At 39.1% G+C, this 26,283-nt stretch overlaps 1 protein-coding gene across 1 annotated transcript in view; it reads left to right on the top strand.

The window, feature by feature from the left end:
* Positions 1-26,283, top strand: part of IL1RAP (interleukin 1 receptor accessory protein) — a 97,294-nt gene that overhangs the window by 23,540 nt on the left and 47,471 nt on the right. The window contains exons 2-3 of the mRNA XM_052646552.1: positions 21,290-21,575; positions 25,928-26,114. Of these exons, the coding sequence (XP_052502512.1) occupies positions 21,290-21,575; positions 25,928-26,114 (473 nt within the window). The remainder of the gene's footprint in view (positions 1-21,289; positions 21,576-25,927; positions 26,115-26,283) is intronic.

Raw genomic sequence — 26,283 nt, 5'->3', positions numbered from 1 at the left:
AATGCCTAACAGTTCATTCTTTACCTCAGCTATGAATTATTTTGGGTGGGAAAGCATGCTATGCATATTAAGAAGTTCTGAGGAAGCATAGCTTTTTATCTCTATGCTGTTCTTGATCTCTGTTTTTGCAGTGTGCTGACACTGTGTGGGGTGATAAGGATCTAAACCCTCACAGTTGGGTTCACAATCTAGCAGGGGGTCTATCATAATCTTAATGATTTTACATTGGTTGATGTCATAAGTGAGGTCCAGAGAAACTGCTATTGTGGTTTTGAAGTGAGAGAAATGACTTCAAAATGAGAGTAGCCAGTTGTGTCTAGAGGAGTTGTGTCCAGGTTAGGACTTTAGGATTCCTGTGATTTGACTACTTGGAGATGGATAAGAAAAGGCCCTGCAGAGTGGGTCCATCACCGAACTCTTGCCCCCTGCCAAACATTACGGATAGAGCCAAATCTCTAATCAAGAGGCTGGAATTATTTGGGTCAATTTTGACTTTAAACAACTCAACCATTAAAAAGAATAAATTATTGAAATATAGTTGACTTGTACATTGCATTAGTTTCAGGTGTATAGAATATAGGTATTGGATAATTAAGTTCCAGAAATTATAGTAAAGTGGCTGCTTCATGTATGATCAGTGAGGATAATATTGGGAGTTGGGGTGGAAAAAGCACAGGCACTGGGCAATGTCTTTCTCATCTTGACAAATCATAGTTTGTCTTTCTCATCTTGATAAATCATAGTTCTCGAATCCAACAATTATGGAGCAAGAGGACCACCTCAGAGGAGACTAGCTTCATTGTCCACCGTCCCTGAGCCCAGTTCAGTTCAGTTGCTCAGTCGTGTCTGCCTCTTTGCAACCCCATGAATCGCAGCACGCCAGGCCTCCTGTCCATCACCAACTCCCTCAGTTCACTCAGACTCACGTCCATCAAGTCAGTGATGCCATCCAGCCATCTCATCCTAGGTCGTCCCTTTCTCCTCCTTCCCTCAATCCCTCCCAGCATCAGAGTCTGTTCCAATGAGTCAGCTCTTCACATGAGGTGGCCAAAGTACTGGAGTTTCAGCTTTAGCATCCGTCATTCCCTCCAAAAAAATCCCAGGGCTAATCTCCTTCAGAATGGACGGGTTGGATCTCCTTGCAGTCCAAGGGACTCTCAAGAGTCTTCTCCAACACCACAGTTCAAAAGCATCAATTCTTCGCCACTCAGCTTTCTTCACAGTCCAACTCTCATATCCATACATGACCACTGGAAAAACCATAGCCTTGACTAGACGGACTTTAGTCGGCAAAGTAATGTCTCTGCTTTTGAATATGCTGTCTAGTTTGCTCATAACTATTCTTCCAAGGAGTAAGTTTCTTTTAATTCCATGGCTGCAGTCACCATCTGCAGTGATTTTGGAGCCCCAAAAAATAAAGTCTGACACTGTTTCCACTGTTTCTCCATTTATTTCCCATGAAGTGATGGGACCAGATGCCATGATCTTTGTTTTCTGAATGTTGAGCTTTAAGCCAACTTTTTCACTCTCCTCTTGTACTTTCATCAAGAGGCTTTTGAGTTCCTCTTCACTTTCTGCCATAAGGGTGGTGTCATCTGCATATCTGAGGTTATTGATATTTCTCCAGGCAATCTTGATTCCAGCTTGTGTTTCTTCCAGCACAGTGTTTCTCATGATATACTCTGCTGCTGCTAAGTCACTTCAGTCATGTCCGACTCTGTGCGACCCCACAGACAGTAGCCCACCAGGCTCCCCCGTCCCTGGGATTCTACAGGCAAGAACACTGGAGTGGGTTGCCATTTCCTTCTGCAATGCATGAAAGTGAAAAGTGAAAGTGAAGTCGCTCAGTCGTGTCTGACTCTTCACGACCCCATGGACTGCAGCCTACCAGGCTCCTCCACCCATGGGATTTCCCAGGCAGGAGTACTGGAGTGGGGTGCCATTATAAGCAAGGTGACAGTATACAGCCTTGAGGTACACCTTTTTCTATTTGGAACCAGCTTGTTGTTCCATGTCCAGTTCTAACTGTTGCTTCCTGACCTGCATACAGATTTCTCAAGAGGCAGGGCAGGTTGTCTGATATTCCCATCTCTTGAAGAATTTTCCACAGTTTATTGTGATCCACACAGTCAAAGGCTTTGGCATAGTCAATAAAGCAGAAATAGATGTTTTTCTGGAACTCTCTTGCTTTTTTGATGATCCAGCGGATGTTGGCAATTTGATCTCTGGTTCCTCTGCCTTTTCTAAAACCAGCTTGAACATCTGGAAGTTCACGGTTCACGTATTGCTGAAGTGTGGCTTGGAGAATTTTGAACATTACTTTACTAGTGAGTGAGATGAGTCCAATTGTGTGGTAGTTTGAGCATTCTTTGGCATTGCCTTTCTTTGGGATTGGAATGAAAACTGACCTTTTCCAGTCCTGTGGCCACTGCTGAGTTTTCCAAATTTGCTGGCATATTGAGTGCAGCACTTTCACAGCATCATCTTACAGGATTTGAAATAGCTCAACTGGAATTCCATCACCTCCACTAGCTTTGTTCATAGTGATGCTTCCTAAGGCCTACTTGACTTCACATTCCAGGATGTCTGGCTCTAGGTGAGTGATAATCACCATCGTCATTATCTTGGTCATGAAGATCTTTTTTATATAGTTCTTCTGTGTATTCTTGCCATCTCTTCTTAATATCTACTGCTTCTGTTAGGTCCATACCTTTTCTGTCCTTTGTCGAGCCCATCTTTGCATGAAATGTTCCCTTGGTATCTCTAATTTTCTTGAAAAGATCTCTAGTCTTTCCTATTCTGTTGTTTTCCTCTATTTCTGAGGAAGGCTTTCTTATCTCTTCTTGCTATTCTTTGGAACTCTGCATTCAGATGCTTATATCTTTTCTCCTTTGCTTTTCACTTCTCTTCTTTTCCCAGCTATTTGTAAGGCCTCCTCAGACAGCCATTTTGCTTTTTTGCATTTCTTTTCCATGGGGATGGTCTTGATCCCTGTCTCCTGTACAATGTCACAAACCTCCACCCATAGTTCATCAGGCACTCTATCTATCAGATCTAGTCCCTTAAATCTATTTCTCACTTCCACTGTATAATCATAAGGGATTTGATTTAGGTCATACCTGAATGGTCTAGCAGTTTTCTCTACTTTCTTCCATTTAAGTCTGAATTTGGCAATAAGGAGTTCATGATCTGAGCCACAGTCAGCTCCTGGTCTTGTTTTTGTTGACTCTGTAGAGCTTCTCCATCTTTGGCTGCCAAGAATATAATCAATCTGATTTCGGTGTTGACCATCTGTTGATGTCCATGTGTAGAGTCTTCTCTTGTGTTGTTGGAAGAGGGTGTTTGCTATGACCAGTGCATTTTCTTGACAAAACCCTTTTAGTCTTTTCCCTGCTTCATTCTGTACTCCAAGGCCAAATGTGCCTGTTACTCCAGGTGTTTCTTGACTTCCTACTTTTACAATCCAGTTCCCTATAATTAAAAGAACATCTTTTTTGGGTGTTAGTTCTAAAAGGCTTGTAGCTCTTCATAGTACCGTTCAACTTCAGCTTGTTCAGCATGACTGGTCAGGGCATAGAGTTGGTTTACTGTGATATTGAATGGTTTGCCTTGGAAACAAACAGAGATCATTCTTTCGTTTTTGAGGTTGCATCCAAGTACTGCATTTCGGACTCTTTTGTTGACCATGATGGCTACTCCATTTCTTCTAAGGGATTCCTGCCTGCAATAGTAGATATAATGGCCATCTGAGTTAAATTCACCCATTCCAGTCCATTTTAGTTCGCCGATTCCTAGAATGTCGTCGTTCACTCTTGTCATCTCCTGTTTGACCACTTCCAATTTGCCTTGATTCATGGACCTGACATTCCAGGTTCCTATGCCATATTGCTCTTTACAGCATCTGATCTTGCTTCTATCACCAGTCACATCCACAACTGGGTATTGTTTTTGCTTTGGCTCCATCCCTTCATTCTTTCAGAAGTTATTTCTCCACTGATCTCCAGTAGCATATTGGGCACCTACTGACCTGGGGAGTTCCTCTTTCAGTATCCTATCATTTTGCCTTTTCATACTGTTCATGGGGTTCTCAAGGCAAGAATACTGAAGTGGTTTGCCATTCCCTTCACCAGTGGACCACATTCTGTCAGCCCTCTCCACCATTCCCACCCGTTACTGTAATTGCTTCTTTTGTCATTATTTGTGGTTTGTGTAAGTAAACACAGAAATAGCAAATGGATAACTTCCCTGGTGGCTCAGTGGTAAAGAATCCACCTTCAATGCAGGAGATGCAGGTTTGATCCCTAGATCGGAAAGATCCCCTGGAGAAGGGAATGGCAACCTGGTCCAGTATTCTTTTTTGAAAAGCCCCATAGACAAAGGAGCCTGGCAGGCTACAGGCCATAGGGTTGCAAAGAGTTGCACATGACTTAGTGACTAAACAAAACAAAAGACATTCCATTCTTGACATATCTGGAGACGCACATGTGTGTGCGTGAGCCATGAAACAACCCCAGCGAGCAAACGTATTTCCCAATCCAGTCTTCATCTCGACCATAGTCATAATTAATATGTGTCACTCCTAAGTCAGTTTCTTACCCTGTATAAACCTAATCTCCCACCCTCATGCTTAACTAAGTCATCCCACACCCTATAACCCAGTCCTAGCTGATTTATAGTCTAGTCATGTCTCCCTTGCCTTCTCTGCCTTTACTTACAATGTTCCACCAGCCTGGACTCCTCCCTTTGTTTCTGTCAGTGCACATTTTATTCATGTTTCAGGCTTAAATCAGATGCTGTCTCTTTTGTGAAGGCTTCATTGAACTCTCCATCCTCCCCTACAGTCGGAATGAAGAGCTCCTTCTGCCCTCTAATGACATGGTGCATCTTTTTTCTTTTTAGCATTTACTTTATTTTGCTTTGCATTTAAATTAATTATTTGCCTGTCTACCTTCTTGAGACTGTGAGACCTTAGAGGGCAGACATTGTATTCCCTTTGTCTTTATCCCTCCATCAGAGCCGATTAGAAACTATTGTATGTAGTAGGTTCTCACTGAGGGTTTATTGATTGAAAGACATGGCATAACCCACAGTTCCCTTTGCTTTGTGACCCAGACAGAAGAGGTGTTTGAGTGGCTGGTAGTTGTAACTGGAGGTGACAACATGATCCAATGTGTCCTAAGCAAATGCAGTCTGTATCTCTACTGGCTGTGATTATGCTTTACTGTCTAGAATAAGAAAAGGGTGATTTGGTTTTGAGTAATAAGCAACCCAGTTTTAACTGTGTACCTTAAATGCCTTTCATTGTTCTGCTTAAGGTGATTTTCTACCAGCATGAAATGTTCTCCTTCCCAGACAGTTGACAGAGGAGCTGAGTCATGCCTGACTATACTTAATAAGACAGAGGCAGTCAATGCCCGAGGGAGCTGCCTTCGAGGACGAGCTGACTTTTCTGATCCTCTGCTTTTTAAAAGTGGGTGTTTGAGAGAAAGTTGAGCATGAAGATAGCTTCGAAGTGTCCACTGGAAACAAGACTACATGATGGCACTCTGATTCAGACAGGTGTGATCTCCCCACTGCTCTGGGCTATGACATGTGCCTGCTGACACTGGAAACTGCTAATCACTGATTTTATTCTCCTCAGTAAAGAGACTCACTCAGTTTGGTTAGTTTTCTATTAACAAGTGCCCACCCACTCCCGCCCATATCCCTGAAAAACAGGCTTGATTTTACATTTTTAAGATTCAAGCTAGAAAACACTCGATAAACCCATCACGTTACAGAGATGGAAAGGGTTAGAGATCATCTGGTTTTACATCTTTGTAGTATCCATGAGAAAACAAAATTCAAGAGAAGAGAAGCTATTTGGCCACAGTCATGATTAAATTTTAGACTCTGGAAAAAGGCAGATCTGAGGTAGAATTCTTCTCTCACTTACCTGCTATTGTTAAAAGATAAATTCAGGCATATTAAAAATTTTAAGAGTTTATTTGAACAAAAATCAGTTCAGATTGGGCAGTGCCAAACTGGATGTGGTTAGGAACACTTCACATAGGGCAACTGGGGCAAGACTTCTATAGAGAAGAGGTGGCAGCAAGACAAGGAATTTATTTGCTTGGCCATAACTTAAGTGGTTACATTAGTTGAAAAAGATCAGTTGGCTCTTTGTGGCTGATCGTCCTTAGATTTTGACTTTCTTTACCTTGAAGTATCCCAAGCTTAGGTTTTGTATTGCTTAGGTAGGCTTCCAAGACATTACAACCACCTCAGTCTGATGGCCTCCTTTTTTAATTAATTTCATGCCATGTAATCCTGCAAGTACTCTTTTATTTACTAAGGCTCTCATTCCTCACTTGTTAAATAGGGACAATAATAAAATCATCTGAAAGAGTTGTTATGAGAATTAAAAGAGATAATAAATGCAAAGCACTTAATACTTGGCATATAGAAAATATTCAATACTAGGTGGCCATAGTGGTAATTATTATAGCAATGGTGTTGTCACCGGCAGAGTTAGTGCAAGAAATCAGGTCTGCTGACCCTATATTGTTATTCCCTATAAAGAATACTATTAGATGTACCTCAGGAACTATATTTAATGGCAAGGAAGTTTAAAGATATGTCTGAAAGTGAATTTGTATATTCAAAGAAAAGGCTCAGCAGTTTATTATAAGACTTCCCTGGTGGCTCAATGGTAAAAAAAATCTGCCTGTAATGCAGGAGACACGGGAGACATGGGTTCGATCCCTGAGTCAGGAGATCCCAAAGAAAGGCAATGCCAGAGAATGTTCAAACTACCACACAATTGCACTCATCTCAGACGCTATCAAAATAATGCTCAAAATCCTCCAAGCCAGGCTTCAACAATACATGGACCGTGAACTTCCAGATGTTCAAGCTGGTTTTAGAAAAGGCAGAGGAATCAGAGAACAAACTGCCAACATCCATTGGGTCATCAAAAAAGCAAGAGAGTTGCAGAAAAAAAAAAACATCTGCTGCTGCTTTATTGACTATGCCAAAGCCTTTGACTGTGTGGAGCTCAACAAACTGTGGAAAATTCTGAAAGAGATGGGAATACCTCCTGAGGAATCTGTATGCAGGTTAAGAAGCAACAGTTAGAACTGGATATAGAACAACAGACTGGTTCCAAATCAGGAAAGGAGTATGTCAAGGCTGTATATTGTCACCTTGCTTATTTAACTTATATTCAGAGTACATCATGCAAAATGGTGGGCTGCATGAAGCACAAGCTGGAATCAAGATTGCCGGGAGAATTATCAATAACCTCAGAAATGCAGATGACATCACCCTTATGGCAGAAAGTGAAGAAGAACTAAAGAGCCTCTTGGTTAAAGTGAAAGACGAGAGTGAAAAGTTGGCTTAAAACTCAACTTTCAGAAAATGAAGATCATGGCATCTGGTCCCATCACTTCATGACAAATAGATGGGGATACAATGGAAACAGTGAGAGACTTTATTTTGGGGGGGCTCCAAAATCACTGTAGATGGTGACTGCAGCCATGAAATTAAGAGACACTTACTCCTTGAAAGAAAAGCTATGACAAACCTAGACACCATATTGAAAAGCAGAGACATTACTTTGCCAAAAAAGGTCCATCTAGTCAAAGCTATGGTTTTTCCAGTGGTCATATATGGATGTGAGAGTTGGACTATTAAAGAAAGCTGAGCACCAAAGAATTGATGCTTTTGAGCTGTGGTGTTGGAGAAGACTCTTGAGAGTCCCTTGGACTGCAAAGAGATCAAACCAGTCAATTATAAAGGAAATCAGCCCTAATTATTCATTGGAAGGACTGATGGTGAAGCCACAACTCCAGTACTTTGGTCACATGATGTGAAGAACTGACTCATTTGAAAAGACCCTGATACTGGCAAAGATTGAAGGTGGGGGAGAAGGGGATGACATAGGATGAGATGGTTGGATGGCATCACTGACTCGATGGACATGAGTCTGAGCAAGCTCCAAGAGTTGGTGCTGGACAGGGAAGCCTGGTGTGCTGCAGTCCATGGGGTTGCAGAGTCAGACACGACTGAGCAACTGAACTGAACTGAACTCTTTTTAAAATTCTTTTCCCATATAGGTCATTACAGAGTTTCTAAGCTACCACCTCTGTTGTCACTTTCTCCACAAGGCCGGGAGCCACAGCATTGAGAGATGGAAATTACCCAAAGAGTGTCCTGGTCTTAATAATTTTGCCTTGGGATATATACCTTGAGTGGACACACAGAAACACAAAACAGAGATATATACAATGGCATTCAAAGTTGTGTGCTCTCGAAAGCCTTCTTGGTATGACTGCAGACCCTTTTCTTGATCTTGCACCTATTTCTCTTGTTTTCATTTTTCTTCTTTATCATAATTATTTGCTTTTTTTCAGTGGCAGAACATTGGCATACAGCCCTTCATGAGTGTCAATGGAAAATGTGTGTACTGTGTGAAAGAGGGCTGACAATAGGGTTATTAGCTAAAAAGTTCTGCATTTGGTTTCTTTGGAGTGTTTGCTTTTGCTTCCTATATTAAAAGTTTATTCTTCTGTTTTGCTTCCTATGTTTCAAGAGCTCTGGAGTTTAGAAAAGTTGGTTTGTGTTTTCTGCTTTCTTTTTGGCAATGAATATATGAGACAAATGTTCGAAACCCTTCAGTGAGTCAAGAAGCTGAGCATAAATATAAGCATAAAAGTTCAAACTTTGATATACCAGGAGTAAAGAAACACAAAAGTTGATGGAAGTGTGGTATAAATTATCTTTTGTAATTGATTTTATAGGCAGAAGTCATGCATGACATGGGGCAGATAACTAGGAATCTGGAAGATTCCATCCAGCCTCTGCTCCTAATTCAGTCTTTTTTTCAGGCATTCCTTCACCCGTCTGGTCCCAGAGTCTAGTCAGTATGACATGTCCTGGAACAGAATGATTTGTAATCTTCAAAGCACAGTGAGTTAGAAGTGTCTTAAACATTCAGAAACTTGGACCATGATTTAGTATTGGCATTTATCTTTCCAAGACCCTGCTCCTCCCTTTGGAAGCTGACACTGTTCTCTAGATGAGGAACCACTGGAAGCCCAGTCACTCGGAAACCTGTACCTTATGAATTCTTCCTGTACCCTCCATCATCATTCACACCTAGACATTTCCCAGAGCCTTAATGCTCGACTTTGTTGCTTGCTTCACCTGATTTTCTCTCAGAATCTTTTGTTTTCTGCCTGTCACTACCAGCTTTCAAGAAAAATCTACATGCTTGACACATTATTAAAATTGAATGAGACTGCACTTGCATTTTATAGGTGATACCTCTCTTAAATAAACTGGGAGTATTGTAACCCATGTCTCTTCCTCTGGCAGGTGATGAAGATCTCAAACACCCTTTTACTTCAGGCAATTTCCTGAGAATTTATGGGGAGATCGCTGGCAAAGCTCACAAGATGCTCTCTCTCTCTTTTTTTTTCCTTTAGCTTTTTAGTTGTTTATAAAATATGATTGCCCATCTTGAGGCATGGGAATCATATAGCTTTTAATTAAAAATTGAAGGCCTCTGATGTACTTTGCACTGAGCACGCCTCCCTGAACCTCCAAATGGGATATAAGACACGAGGAGGGAGGCTATAGAGACCAATTGAGTATATGGAGGGCTTTGCATTTCCATCACAGGGAAAATTGATCGCTTGGCTATCATTGTTAATTAGGAAGTAGGTTTATGCTTAGCCTGCTTTCTACATTTTAAGACTCAACTCTTAATTTTGAATTTTCTTTCCTGACTCTGGTAAAATGCAATAAAAGCTTGAAAACAAATGCATGTTATTTTTCCCTGCTATCTTTCCAGTTTTTATTTCCCTCATCTGTGAAATAATTTTAGCTAAAATTTGTTGAGTTACCAGGCATCCAAGCATGTGGTATTTTCATATGTGATCTTTTCTTACCCCTGTCAGTAGTTCCATGAGGTAGGAACTTTTATTTGGTCCACGAGGTAGGAACTTTCATTAGCTTCATATTTTGCTTCATGTGTTATTACATATGAGGAAGCTGTGGTATGAAATCTTTCTTTCCAAGTGCCACAGCTATGGGCAGGGCTGTCACTTGTTTTAATATCAGCCTCAGCGATAAGACCCATATGTCATCTGTAAAATGAGAGGGGGAATTGGGTGGCTTTATTATTCAGAACACATGTAGAGTTCCCTCCTGCGCTTCACTATTACTCTTTTCTGTTTCAGTCTTCCTGGATTGGCTTTCTTACCCATTTCAACCTGTTTTCTAGGAGAATATGTTATTGTACTATTTACATTGCTAATACCAACTGGGAATGTTTGCACAGATCTGTATTTCACCAGAATGATGGAGTAGAAAGAACATGACACTTGCCTTGAAAAAAAGTTTCTGTGCTTGCCCGTGAGCTCTGAGTCATTCATCAAGTTAGCTCTCTGGGCTTAGCTACTTCATATGTAAAATGGGAGGGTTGTTCTAGATGTTTCAGAAACTCCCTTGTAGTCTAACACTCTCAAACACCATGTTAGAGGGAAGTCCCCATAGGTTAAATGTTAACAATATTTGTTGGGCTATATTTAGTTTGAAATTATCCATACTCTGTTTGGAATCAAGAAAGAGAGGAATATAATATTAAGAACAGTGAGGACTACTGAAGATCTCTCTGTTGAACACATTAAAAAGGATTGTCTGTTTAGTCTTAAAACCAGCCTTCTTTGGCACATAAGAATATTTACTTTACTTGCACATGCCCCCGTGGCTAGCATGTAGCAAAATAAGGATTCAAACTGGAATTGACAGGCTCCAGAGACTCCACAGGTGGCTCAGTGGTGAAGAATTCACCTACCAATGCAGGAGATTCAGGAGACTGAGTTCGATCCCTGGGTAAGAAAGATCCCCAGGAAAAGGAAATGGCAACCCACTCCAGTATTGTTGCCTGAAGAATGCCATGGATGGAGGAATCTGGCAGGCTACAGTCCATGGTGTTGCAGAGTCAGAAATGACTGAGAAAGCACATGCAGAGGCTCTACAGGGAAAACCATGTCAGGATATGAGATCTGTTTGTTCCTTCCCCACCTCTATCATATAGAATTAGCCCATCTCTCAGGTATGTCTTTTATCTTCTCTTAACTTCATTCACCTCATCTGTGAAATGAGGATATTACCAGATATTCTGCTGGAATGGAAGGCTACAACCAAATCTAAGACCCATGTGTTTTGGGATTCTATGATGATGTCCAAAATGCCTTTACTTCCAATACTGAGGGCCTACTTCTTGAATGGAAATTTAAAAGCAAAGACCTTGCTTTTTGCTACATTTGTTTATATCCCCTAGAACTCATAGGATCCAAGCAAATATTGAGTAATAATGAAAATAAAGAGAGCGAAGGCTGCTTATTTTATGTGAATAGTAATTGGATATTTACATCTTAATCATGGATTAGAAAAAATTGCTTGGGGAAAAAACATAAAAACCAGCTAATGACTGCTTAGAGTTTCCCTAGTGCTCTGTGTCACACTTGACATAAGCCAGTTTATTTATTGTCACAACAGCCCTGCAAAGAAAATCACTCCCTTCAGCCACATGAGGATGCTCATTACAGCGATTTTTTTTTTTTTTAAAGAAAATAATGGAACCATGGTAAAGAGGCAGCACACCCACAATCCATTTTTTAGCCTGCTCACCCCTGCTGCCACTTTGATGAGAGAAGCAGAGCCTTTTCTAGGCGGCTGTTAGATAATGCTATTCCATATTCCTCCTTATTATACACAGCAGCAGGAAGGGCAGCCATGGGCCTTTCTTGGACATTAACTCATGATGATGAAGGGTCTCTTTGTTGATGCTCCAAACACCAGTTGGGGGATGACTTGATGGAGACCAAGAGTGAGCCTGGAGACCTTCAGCAGATCCTCTAAACCTGAGAACTGTAAACATTTCTAGAGCACCAGGGTTTTTTCTCAAGTCCTCTGTCACAAGGAAAGCTCTGTAGAAAGTGACACTCATGTTCACAGACTGAGAGAGAAACAGCCACATGGCAGGTATTGAATAAAAACCAAACTGTTCAGAGAACAATCATTAGACTTAGAAAGATCGTAACTCTGTGATCCTTCAGATGGTTTGATTTTGTAACTGTAAGTATCACCTATTTTGGTGTATGTTTTAGATCTAAACATCTCTGGTTTGGTTGTTTTCAACCAATTGTGAGATTTCACTGTCCTTTTTCACTTCTTATTTTTATTTTCATGTTTGCCTGGTAATGATTTTCTCTACTTTTTTGTTGTTGTTTTAATTGTAAGGACTACCACTTCTAATTGATATAAAATAGCAGCCTTTAGGTCAGTGTAAAGATAAGTGCTCAGTGTGTCAAGGAAGACTTATATACTATCTGGAATAATACTTTTTTCTAGCAGCAAACTCTAAACTGCAAAACTGAAGCTATAACTTGTGGATCCTTACCCTCCCCCAACCCACTTTCTGAATTTGGCATTCTTTTCTTATCTGGCAAATCTTATCCTCTTGGAGCTAGTTCTTTTTTTTCCCAAATTACTCAATCAAGAAAACTCCCTTCTTTGGTGGGAGTAAGGTATGTCTAATTATCTGGTCCAGGAAAGCCATCTGCCAGTTATTAGCTGAATATTATTGAACAGTACAAGCATCCTGAGATGTCTGATGGGTGCTCACAGCCTCTCCAGCTTTCCTCCCCCATCAGGAACTTGTCTCTCTCCTTGTGATGGCTTAGTTGACAACTATTAAATTTCAGCAACATTTTCTAGACCTTTGAGTAGCTCTGCTCTGAATAAAAATTATCTAAATTTTAATCATCTTTTTTTTTCACTTAACTCATGCTCTAGGAAATGTAGTTTATAGATTTTATTTTTTGAAAACTGGTGGTTTATAATATGATACTGATAAAAAAAAAATCTAGATGGTTTAAATATTTTTTCCCCCCACTGAGGAACAAAAGAGAATATATTTTTAAATGTAAATGTTAATCGGAGTCATAGACTCACAGGGTGGATACAACCTCAGAAATAGTTTGACAACCTACTTATTATAAGAGATGAAATAGGACATTGTTATCAATTAGGATAATGATTAGCTGTGAATAAGAAGATTCAAAATAAATTAGTAGTTCCATAGAAATCACCTAGGGATCTTGCTGAACTATAGATTCTGATATAGTGAGTGTAAGTGGGGCCTGGAAGTCTGTAATTCTGACAAATTCCCAAGGGGTGCTAATGAGATAGTGGTCATGGACCACACTTCTAGTAGCAAGAATATTAAAAGATACGTATTTCTTATGTAAAATCTAGAGGTAGAATATTCAGGTTTGATAAAGCAGCTCCATACTTCATTCAAGGCCCCATCTCCTCCCACTTTTACCTTCCTTCCTCTATCTTCAGGGCGTGGCCTTTATTCTTAGGGTCAATAAGGCAGTGTCAGCTGTCACTTTGATGTTTCCAGCAGCAAGAGGGAAGAAGTATGACGGTAGCAAAGCCCAGGGGACATCCAGTATGTCAGTGTTTCTCAAGGCAACTTTCTGAAATCTCCCACATGACGATTTCACACATATTCCATTGGCCAGAACTTAGTCCCCTGACTCTGTCCAGGTGAGAGTGAAGCTGGAAAAGGTAGCCTTTATTCTGGATGGCTGTACATGAAAGTGGAAATCCCCAAACGCTAAAAAAAAGAAGGGTGCAGGGACATGGTGAATGAGGCATGTTTAACAGTTTCTACCACAGACCTGGAGAGAATCATTTTCCACAGGTCACGTCGAGAATGGCAGTCTACATAAGAATTGCAGCTGGTACATGCATAGAGCTTTATAGTTTCTATAGTACTTTTCATCCCCGCCTCACTCTGTTTTTCTTAAGTACTCAGTACTATTATAATCTTCATGTTTTGGATGTGGAAACTGAGGTTCATTATAATTGAATGACTTACCCTGCCTATCTTTTTTTTAAAATTTCATACTTCTGACTCTCCTTTCCCCAACTCCCTCATTCTTGATCCCTCTTATGAGATTCAGTGTTTTTCTTTGCTTCATTGGCTTATTACTTTCCAACGTACTCTATGCTTTTCTTACCATTTTTATTGTCAGTCTCCCTATGTGAGAAGGTGTACTCTGTGAGACCTTTATTTCATTCACCAATGAATTCTAAGTACCTGCTTCAGTACTTGGCTTAGGTGGTGCTAGTGGTAAAGAAGCTGCCTGCCAATGCAGGGGACATGAGACTCCAGTTCCATCCCTGGGTCAGGAAGATTCCCTGAAGGAGGGCATAACAATCTACTCCAGCATTCTTGCCTGGAGAATCCGGAGCCTGACGGGCTACAGTACATACGGTCACAGAGTCAGGCATGACTGAAGTGACACACACACACAGGATGGGTTGCTCAGTAGTTATTTTTAATTGAGTTGATACAGTCAGTGGGTATTAAAGCCTGCTTCCGAATCATGTTTGTTAACCCCAGTGTTAATGCTCTGTGCCTGTATTCTCTCTCAGGGCTCCTGCTAAGGGTTTTGGTTCTGACACTTCTCTATCTTACCTCAGAGACTTGCCCACACTTAATTTGTTGATTTACTTCTTGTCTTCATGCCACTCATTCAGCGTCGCTTCCCAGCCTAACCAGCTTGCTCACCCCTTAGATTCTCTCTGGATCACAGTACCAGGGTAATATTTCATGAGGAGACAAGCATACTACTAGAAAAACAAAACTATTCAAAATTACCAAGATGGTTGTAAAACCAGCCTTCCATTAGACTGTCTCTGCCCTCAGACATAGGACTACTAGAACAGGCTACTAAAACTCCTATCGGAGTTTTTGAGGTGACTTCATCTATGTCGCATTCTAAGATGGGATGTTAAAAGGGCCTGGTTCTCATCTGAACTCAATCTCAGGATTGTTCTTTCTACCTGCACCGTGTATATACGATACTATACTATACTACACTACACTATATGACACTATACTTCACTACACTACTAGACTATACTAATATAATGACTACTGTCCTGCTTCAGTTCAGTTCAGTTCAGTTCAGTTGCTCAGTTGTGTCTGACTCTTTGCGACCCCATGAATCGCAGCACGCCAGGCCTCCCTGTCCATCACCAGCTCCCGGAGTTCACTCAGACTCACGTCCATCATGTCGGTGATGCCATCCAGCCATCTCATCTTCTGTCATCCCCTTCTCCTCCTGCCCCCAATCCCTCCCAGCATCAGAATCTTTTCCAATGAGTCAACTCTTCGCATGAGGAGGCCAAAGTACTGGAGTTTTAGCTTTAGCATCATTCCTTCCAAAGAAATCCCAGGGTTGATCTCCTTCAGAATGGACTGGTTGGATCTCCTTGCAGTCCAAGGGACTCTCAAGAGTTCTGCTTAGAGGCCTGTTTTAACAGTTGGTTCATTTATTCTACCAAGTATTTTCTTTTAATTAATTTTGTGTCTATGTCTTTCTCTTTCCAAGATTATTAACCTCTTGCTGGACAAAGACCCACTCAGATTTATCATGCAGATCCAGCTAATATGTACTGAGCTCTTTACATATCTCTAGACCTCAGCATTCCATATAGCACTATACAATAGGCATATGACACATGGATCTGAGGGGGAAGCATTGTGTCCAAGGTTGTAAGTGGCACGGGGCAAATAATTACATGTAGACATTAATTCCACTTTAGTTCTTCCAATATTTAAACCCCCCCCACCTTTTTTTTTCCTCCTGTACTTGAGCTTCTTGATTTCTTAAATTTACATTCTCTTTACTGTAGCACCCAGCACTGCAGGCTTCCAGTAAATATTTAATAAATACAAATATATGAGTAGCTTTCCTGTGGGAAATATCTTGCTTTGTATGTGTGAACATAGCTTTGGAACAAGCCTCCCAGAGCTATGTTCAGGCAGCTTTTATTTGTGCTACCACTCAGGCAAAAGTAAGTCAATTAATCTTTCTTTCGTTTCCTGGCATGTAATGTGGGAATGGGCATGAAAGCCCAAGAGGGTGTTGTGAGATTAATTAGTTAAAATGTATACCCTGCTATATAAATGCTAATTGCTGTCAGGAGCGTGGGTTGATTTTCCAGTGACTTGGCTTTGCACATTCCCATTAGTCCTCTGTGCCACCAAGCCCCAGCTTTAAGAAATCCTTTGACTGAGGGAAATGATGACTTTATAGTCCTCTCATGTTAAGGGACCAACTTAAAGAGGACTTCCACTATGGAGTACACTGGATGAGAAGGGACATTTTAAACAAAAAAGTAATTCTCTGTGCCAGTAATTCGTTAAATTCCCTTTGCTGTTATTAGAGGTACATCTATTTGCATAACAGACATTTCCCCAGTATCTTCTTTGCCTGGTGCCTGCAGTGAATCATATAATTAATTTGGTATTGCATGACACTCCAGCCTGTTGTCATAGATTTTATTTTTATTTGTTCATTGAATAATTTAAAAATCTCTGACAAAGTTCTCTCAGGTGGCTGGCTAGGGAAAGTTAAAGAACTCACAGAACTAATTTCAAATGGGTAAATGCCCCAAAGAAAAAACTCAATACTAATATCATTTTTACTAATGCTTACAGATACTAATATGTGTGGTTTTTGGTCCCTACTGTAAAGGAGTCTGATTCACTCTATAGATATACTCATTTGATCCATGAAATATTCTGTAAGGGAGATACATTGCAGATATAAGATGTCTTTTCCCCTTGACACTGTATTGCATTTAATTTGGTTGAAAAGATATTCAGTGAATAAAACAGAAATTTTTGTTAACCTGTGTTTAAAGTTTAGTATGTAAGGGTCTTTAACATGTTTTAAAAATAAGTCTGTTTGCTCTTGATTTATTATTATATTATGAAAGAAAAATTCTGGCTTCCTTTATTAGTCAATTTGCTATAACAAATTAATGTCTTACATCTCAGTGGCTTAATTGATAGAGATTTGGTTTAACTCTTTGAAAGTGAGAAGCTTTCAAAGCTTTCCTGAGAAGCTCTGCTTTGACTGATGGCAGGAATCCAGGCTCCTTCCATGTTTCATGCTGCACTTTTCACAAATTCAAGGACTCCATGGAAGGGAAAGGGAAAGCATCAAAGATTATGCTGGGAGTTTCAAGCTGTACAGTATTTCTGGTCCCTCACTGGCCAGAACCAAGTCACATGGTCCCAACCCAATTGCCATGGATATGCAGGTTTCATACGGACCAAGAAGAGAAACAGAACTAATGAAGATTTACCCAGTCTCTGCCACAGTGTGCCCCAGTGAACACCAAAATTCCATTTCAAACTTTGTTCTCTATTTGTCTGCCTGAGTACACCCTTCTGGTTTTGATGTCTCCTTTTCCATTTCCCTTTCACAATTAGCATTCTCTTGTTTAAAAAAAAAAATCCTCCTGTCACTTATCTGTCTTACTATTAATTATTGTTCAGGGTCATAAAGACTTCTTAGGGCTGGGACTTCTGCGGCAGTCCAGTGGTTAAGACTCTGCTTTCCAATGCACTGGGTGTGGGTTGGGTCCCTGGTGTGGGGGCTAAGATCCCACATGCCTCACAGCCAAAAAATCCAAAACATAAAACAGAAGCAATATTGTAACAAGTTCAATAAAGGCTTTTAAAATGGTCCACATTAAAACAAAACAAAGCAAAAGTCCCTAGCCAAAATAACAATTTAAAAAAGGATGTGGGATCAGTTTAAATTATGTGGGATCTTAGTTCATCTTGTGGGATCTTAGTTCTCTGACCAGGGATTGAACCTGCAACCCCTGCAATGGAAATAGGGAGTCTTAACCATTGGACCGCCAGAGAAATCCCTAGTTAGTATCTTTTGGTAACTATTTTTATACTTTTCAATTGCCCTTCAGCATAATTGTTCACTGTGATAATCTACTCAGATGGTCCATCAGTTACAGTTTTTTTCCTTTATTGGGGATCTCCATTTTTCTTCTGTCTATACTGATTTACCACCAAACCCTAATGTATAGCTGCTTTCCTAGGATATTCTGCATTGTTATCCTGGGAATCCCTTCCCCTCTCCCTTTAGTTGGATCCCCCTACTCCTTGCTCTCATTTTTCCTCTGTTGTTTTTTCTCTTTTTTTTTGGACACACATTCCCCAGAAGCTTCTTGAAAAATAGTATAGGAATAAAAATTACTGAGTCTTTATGTGTCTGAAAATGTCACTTTCACATGTAATTTTTTAGTTGGGTTTAAGGTTCAAGATTTTTTTTTTTTACAGCTGTGCAATCATATTTATTTTTATTTATTTATTTATTTTTACTTTACAATACTGTATTGGTTTTGTCATACATCAACGTGAATCTGCCACAGGTGTACATAAGCTCCTTGATAAAACATTTCCGTAAGATGCACTGAGTCATTATCTTCTAGTTTCTCGTCTTGTTTTTGAGAGTTGCAAAGCCATTCTGATTCCTAGTCTTCCTAGTATGTGACTATTTTTTTTTCTCTTTCTTACTTGCCAGTAGTTTATATAATCTTTTCTTTTTTCAGTTAAAAAAAAAATTTTTTTTGGTGCAAGTCTGTTTTCATCCACAGTGAGGGAGCAATTGACAGCTCTTTTTAATTTAGAAGGTTATGTACTTTAGTTCTGAGATTTGTTTTGCTTTGAATTATTTAATTGAGAGTTTTCTCTCTCTCTCTCTCTCTCTTTTTTTTTTTTTTCTTTTGGGGATTCTATTAAGGAGATCTTAAGACTTCTGGACTAGTTTCTAGCTTTCTTGTCTATTTTTAATTTATTTTTTCTTTGTATTCTAGTCTTTAGAAAATTCTCAATTTCAACTTCCAAAGAAACCATTTATTAAAATTTACCTCTCTTCAATCATGTGTTTAATTTTAATGAGCTTTTTGTTTTTCTCTGAATATTCCTCTGTTGTATCATCCTATTCTCGCTTGATGAATGTAGAAGTTTCCTTATCTCTCTGAGGATGTTAATGATAGTTTTGTTTTCAAAGATTTCTTTTACTTGAATAATTTTAGTTTCATTAAATTTTTTTTTACAATGTTTCTTTGGGTGTTGCTGTTAATAGTTGAGATTTTTTTCAGATGTCTCCTAGGGCTGTTCGTATTTAAAAAGTAGTCATTAGGAAGATGATTAGAAATTCTGAGTGTGTGTATGGGGTTTGTTAATCTTGAGTTTTTAATGTTAAATGATATGGCTGTACAAGTTGTTTAAAAAAATTCTCTCTTAGTAAGATTGTTAGATCTTTCCTCTGAAAGTAGTCAGGTTTCCTAGAGAAGATTCATTCATTCTCCCCCCTGGAGTGTAAAGTCTGTTTACACTCTCCTGGCTGTTCCAATCCTTGAAGCTCAGTGAGAAAGGTTACTGAGTGCTAGGATGGTGGGCTTGGAACAAAAAATGACACTTTTTGATATAGCCTTCATCCACTTCTCCTTATTTTACTATTTCATATATGTGCTTATTTTTAAGGTATGTGGTTGCATTTGCCAGGATAATATAGATGATTCATATTGGTGATAAGCAATCCTAATTCTCTATGACTTAAAATAGTAAAGCTTTGCCATATGCCATCTATATCAAGGGAAATAAGCTAAAGGAGTCTCAATGTCTATGTTTTCCTATTTGCTAAGGCAGAAGAAAAGGAAGCATAGTGAAACATACTCTGGCTCTTAAAACACTCAGCACAGGTGACACTTGGTACATCATTTTGGCCAAAGTGAGTCACATGGCATCCTCTTATTTCAGAAGGACATAAAAGTACAATCTTACAATATGCCTAGGAAGAGAGCCCTGAAATATTGGGTGTTAAGGTAGTAGTGATTACTTATCTTGATACTGACAGTTTCTCCTCCTGATGTTTTTTGCAGTCTACTTTGCAGATTGGTTTGTTCTCCAGCTTTCCTCTCCTCATTCAGGACTTTTCATTTAAATGGGCCAAACTGGTCACCATTTTGTCCGTTATGGTATTGATATTGTCTTTTCTCTTATCATTGCTATTACTTGGGATAATGTCTTGAAAAATTAGTTTTAGTGAAGTTTCATTAATGGATGAAATTAGATGCATGTATTCAATCTGACTTATTTATCTGAAAAAAAAAAAAACTGTGGTTAAAATTTCCTATAAACTAAATGACCTAATTCTACAACTTTTCAGTGTGGGTGAAAATATATTTAAAGAACGTTATGATATATGTTTAATTAAAATATGTTAATATCAATTTGTCTTAATGTGAACAAAATGTTGGTCTTTCCAGTGTTTTTTTTTTTTTGTATATTGGATTTTAAAAGGTGTTTCTAAATGAAGCATTACAGTTGTAAACAGTACTAATTTGTTGAGTCTTAGAAAAGTCAGTTTGTTAAATTTCCTGAAGATCTATTATTTATTTAGAGATTTATTACTTACTTACAAAACATTTTGCAAGTCATAAATCTTCAAATTCTTTGCTTTTATCAACATTAGTCATTGTTAGTTGTTTTATTAGCTATCTGTTACCCCCAAGATGTTGCCTAACAAATGATCACAAACCCCTTTTAATTTATTACTGATGCAAGCTGGCCCTGCTCTTGCATCTTTGATCGGCTGTGAAAAGGTCTGACAGTTCTGCTTCTGTAGGGTGTAGCTATCAGCAGGGTGCCTAAGCTCTACCCTATGTATCTCCTTTTTACTAGAAAGCGTTCCTGTGTATTGTAGTCGGTCTGATATGTGCAACAAGTGTAAAGTATATTTAATTTTGAAGATTTATTATAAAAAAGAATGTCAGTATAAAATATTAATATTTGCAATGTTTTAGATGTATCAAGTTTAATAAAATATAAAAATTAATTTTACCTGCTTCTTTTTATTTCTTTAATGTGGCAATCAAGACATCTAAAATGACATGGCAGGCATTTTACTTAAATATGTGGCAGGCATTTTACTGCTATTGGACAGTGAAGATCTAGCCCCCAAATTTGGAGACCAGGGGAGAACTAGGAGTCTTCTCTTTTCAGTTATGATCTTATCCTTAGAATTGCCTTTGTCCCCAGAAGAGTGAAAAAGCACATGATTTCTTGTCCAGGTGAGAGTCTCCCTCATACCTTGTTGGGTTCAACAGGATCAAACTATCAGATCACATTGTTATCCAAGAGATAGTCAAAAGATGATGAAGGAATGAGAGGAAGTCATCTCTTCACAGCACAGCTATTATAAGCTTTTATTAGAAAGAGGCCAATTAATATGGCCAGAGAAGAGGGTCCCGAAAAAGGTTGGGGGTATCCTAAGGAGAAGGTATGTTCTTTAGAGGTGAGATGATTCAGCTGCCTTTTTTTTCTTTTTGATTATTCCAGAACGCTGTGATGACTGGGGACTAGATACCATGAGGCAGATCCAAGTGTATGAAGATGAACCAGCTCGTATCAAGTGCCCACTCTTTGAACACTTCTTGAAATATAACTACAGCACAGCCCATTCAGCAGGCCTTACTCTCATCTGGTATTGGACAAGGCAGGACCGGGACCTGGAGGAGCCAATTAACTTCCGCCTCCCTGAGAACCGCATTAGTAAGGAGAAAGACGTGCTCTGGTTCCGGCCCACACTTCTCAATGACACGGGAAACTATACCTGCATGCTAAGGTAGCCTGACCCTTGTGGTGTCTTTCCCTTTTTGCTTCTGTTCCTGAACCCTTATCTAAATGATGGGTGTAGAAGAAACACCTGGGGAGGGGAAGAAGGAAGCATTTATCCAGAAAGAGTTACTCTTCACCTCATTGGCTTAGCTGAGATTAGCTGAAAGAGATGTGCAGAGAGAAAGGTTGAGCTTCTGAGAACATTCTCCATTGGTGGCTCCTTTTCAAACCAGACATACATCAGAGTTGTCTAGAGATGGAGGTTTATTCATATGTTCCGTTTCCTTGACACTGGAATCTACCTCCACTTTTGAGTCACTTGGAGATGTATCTGTTTCCTTATACAGTGAACAGGGCTGGCAGTAGAACCCGTTCATGTATGTTATTCTTGGCAGTGTTTTAAGTGCCTAGCACAGAATGAGGGCTTCTTTGGTGGCTCAGCAGTAAAGAATCTGCCTGCAATGCAGGAGACCTAGGTTCAATCTCTGGGTTGGGAAGATCCCCTAGAGAAGGGAACAGCTACCCACTCTAGTATTCTGGCTTTGAGAATTCCATGGACTATATAGTCCATGGTGTCACAAAGAATCAGACACAACTGAGCAAAAGCCTCAGCATGCCATATAGATGAAAGAATATTTGAGAAGCATCAAATGCACTTAAAACAATGCTTTTCAAACTTTTCATCAAAATTTCCATATAAAGCAAATGAACACCAGATCTCTGGGAATCTAAGAATATAATCCAAAGCATTCTACCATTACTACAAAATTTATTACAAACCCACTTTTTTTTTCTTGTGAAGGTTCATGTAGATTCTGCATTTTACTTCATAGTATATGAATTTTTCTTTTACAACAGATTAATATTGTTTTTGCTCTGAAGAAAAATCTTGAAAAAACTGAGGTTCCTCTGACAATTTACCATTTTAAGGCTTAGTTCTTTGACTCCCTGAGGTCCCCTTTCAGCTTTCAGGCTTTACTTTGTTTTTTAAACTCCCATCTAGGTTATGGATATTTTAAAACATTGCTTCCTACCATTTAATAAGTACATTGGTTTTTCTAGGCTTCCATTACAAAATACTGCAGATTTGTGGCTTAAACAATGGAAATATGACTTCTTATTGTTCTAGAGGCTAGAATTCCCAGATCAAGGTGCCAGCATGGTTGTTTCATTCATCTCTGCTGGGCTTGTAGAGGGACATCTTCTCTTCAGGTCTTAGCATCTTTTCCCCCCATGTCTTCTGTGTCCCAGTCTTCTCTTCTTTTAAGAGCATCAGTTTTATTGGATTAGGGTCCACCCATATCAACTTGCTTTGACTTAATTTCAAGACCCGTCTCCAAATACAGTCTCATTCTGAAGTACTCAACTTCAACATATGAATTTGGGGTGGAGGACACAACCTAGCCCATAATAGTAGAGCTAGATGACATAACAATAACAGAAGAATAGGTAATCCCACAGCTTTTGAATGTTCTTTGTCTCTAATGGACGTTAACTGTTCTCTGATGGAGAACCATAACTATATTTTGATAAGTTTAGCCAATGTGATTTCATGAAAAAGCACTTCTTTATCACAAAAAAAGCCCACATATTAATCAACGTGACCTTGAAAGTCTCCTGTTACCTCTTAAATCCACTGAGGCTTTCACCCCTTCTATTTCATTTTATTGGATTGAACTCTAGACTGGGGTTTAGACTTCCAAGGAGCTCATGTGTCCATTGTTTATGTTCTAACACAGCTTTGGTATGTAAACCTACAAAATGAAAAAGTTGGCCTAAATGTTCTTTGAGCCCCTTATTATCTTTGACAATTAATAATCTAGTAACATTCCATACATGGACCTCAGCAAATACCTGGGAACAGGTTGTCAGTAGCTTTCTGGTTGACCTTTGTCTGCTATGCATTCTAGTGTTTCAGTACCTCTATTTCTTTTTCCTTACCAATATAATACTTCTCTAGAGCTCTCTCTCAAACAGTTTCAGCCTTCTTTTCATTATAGAAGCAGGGCTCATGATCCTCAAGGTCTGAGTATATCTTTACTGTTATTTATCGGTTTCCAGATTGCCATCTCTTCAATTCACCTTCTGCCTGTCTTCTACATCTCTAAAGAAAATTTGAATTAAACTTATCTGGTGGGGGCATCAGAAGCCTCCTGTAATCATGTGGTGATTCTTAAACTGAGAATGACCTTAAGCTGAACCATGTGAAATCGTCGGCTTGATGTCATTAACACCATAAAGCTCAGGTTCATCCTCTAGGATTTTACTGCTTGTATTCTTGCTTCAATACGTCTGTTAAGATAACATTCATATTTGACTTATGAAGCTGGAAAAGTTATTCTAACTATTATTCATCAGTTTATTTTTATAGTCAGAAAATGTATCTTATTAAGCTGAAGTTTACCTTCTGTAATGTCCACCTATGGAACATTTTTTCTTCTTGGAAGACCTTTTGTTATTTATAGGCAAAGATCATGCTTGCCACTCACCCTTTCCACCTTATTACCATTGTCATAAGTTATCTTTAAATGCACTTTCCTCTCATCTTGGGAAGGGTAATATATTCTCCCACATCTTCCTTTGGATTTAGTCTTAGTTCATGAGTTACTGAGTATATAAGATGTTTTAAATATTGAGAGAAATCACAAAAGAGGGTGAACAATTAATGACCCATTTACATATCACCCTAAAAATCACTTATTGTTATTATCTATGTTCTTTTCATTGTTTTTCTATATGTAACACAATTTTACATCTATCCCATGTCGCTAACAAATATTTATTCAGTGCCAACTGAAAATTTAGGTATTGTGCTAGATGCAAGAAATAAAAGAAAACACATATGGCTATGCCATGTGATAAATTCAACCAAGGAATTGTCTGACATGCTGAGAGGATGAAAGTCTTAATTTAAATATAGGATGACATAAACCTCCAAGTGAAAAGTAGGATGATGGGAGAAGAAGAACCCTCCAGGCAGATGAAATGACTTATATAAACATTAAAGACATAAATACAGTTCCCCAGCCATCTTAACACATTCTATGCATTTGTTAGTTTTTCCCTTCGTGGTTGATTTGTGTGTATGTGTGTGTGTGTGTGTGTGTGTACAACAACTCTGGATGGTTGTACGATGGTTTTTTTACAGGCTTCCTTTTCATATGTGTTTATAATGATTCCAATATCTTCCTTGCTGATACAGCAAAGGATGGACTTTTTTGATCAGGTGCTCCCTCTATTCTCACTTTTCCTACTTCTGTCATGTGAAAACATCTCCAGATACAGGGTGACTAGGGCAAAGGTTAGGCTTTTAAAAATACTTCTGGAAACATTTCTTTTCCAAAACTTGTTTATACCATAATCAACCATGAGTTAATATGCTGTTCTTACCTTTGCCTTTCCAGTACTAGTGTTATTAAGAGTGTTTTAAGGGTATTAAACATTTTATATCCCAGGTGACTCAGTGGTAAAGAATCCACCTGCCAGTGCAGGAAACACAGGGGATGCAAGTTTGATCCTTGGGTTGGGAAAAATCCCCTGGAGGAGGGGGAGCAACCCACTCCTATATTCTTGCCTAGAAAAATCCTGTGGACCAAGAAGCCTGGTGAGCTGTGATCCATGGGGCCACAAAGAGTTGGACACAAGTGAGCATGAAATACTGAAGGCAGGAGGCAGGAGAAGAAGGGGATGGCAGAGGACAAGATGGTTTGATGGCATCACCAACTCAATGGATATGAGTTTGAACAAGCTCTGGGAGATGGTGAAAGACAGGCAAACCCCGAGCACTCCAGTCCATGGGGGTCACAAAAAGTTGGACACGACTGAGCAACTGAACAACAGATATATATGTGTATATATGTGTATGTGTATATATATGTGCGTATATATAAATACATATGAAAGTGAAAGGCGCTCAGGCATGTCCAACTCTTTGTGACTCCTTGGATTACACAGTTTATGGAATTCTCTGGCCTAGAATACCAGAGTGGGTAGCTGTTCCCTTCTCCAGGGGATCTTCCCAATCCAGGAATGGAACCCAAGTCTCCAGCATTGCAGGTGGATTCCTTCCCAGCTGAGCCACAAGGGAAGCCCATAAATACATACACACACATACACACATATGTGTATTTAGGAGTATATCTAAAAATGTAAGTAGTTTATCAATAGTAGTTAATTGTGTCTGTCTTTATTTTGTTATGTCTATTGTTCTAGGAAATACCTCCATAACACATTTAATTGTTACATGAACTTAATATATAAAGTCTCAGTACATAGGAGTACTTCACTTTGCTCATTTCAATGTGTTTGCAGCATGAAAACAAATGAAACTGCCCATTCACTGAACATTTTTCTTTTCAGGAATACCACCTATTGCAGCAAAGTTGCATTTCCTCTGGAAGTGGTTCAAAAAGATAACTGCTTCAATTCTCCCATGAAACTTCCAGTGCATAAACTGTATTTAGAATATGGTGTTCAGAAGATCTCTTGTCCAAACATAGATGGATTTTTTCCTTCTAATATCAAACCAAACATCACTTGGTATATGGTAAGCAAACTAGAGGTCATTTACCCTCTCTAAAACAATAATGACTATTTGTTAAATTGAATTAATATAGAAACTGAGATTTGTCTCGTCATAATTTCTTCCTTAATAACTTTACACAAATCTTTTACTGCTTCCTCACTTTGTACCATTTTAAAGGAAGTGGTGGAGA

The sequence above is a fragment of the Budorcas taxicolor genome, chromosome 1 (assembly GCF_023091745.1).
Source record: "Budorcas taxicolor isolate Tak-1 chromosome 1, Takin1.1, whole genome shotgun sequence".
NCBI classification, from domain to species: domain Eukaryota; kingdom Metazoa; phylum Chordata; class Mammalia; order Artiodactyla; family Bovidae; genus Budorcas; species Budorcas taxicolor.
The sequence above is the reverse complement of the archived record's forward strand: the minus strand, read 5'-3'. Positions and strand labels throughout refer to the sequence as shown.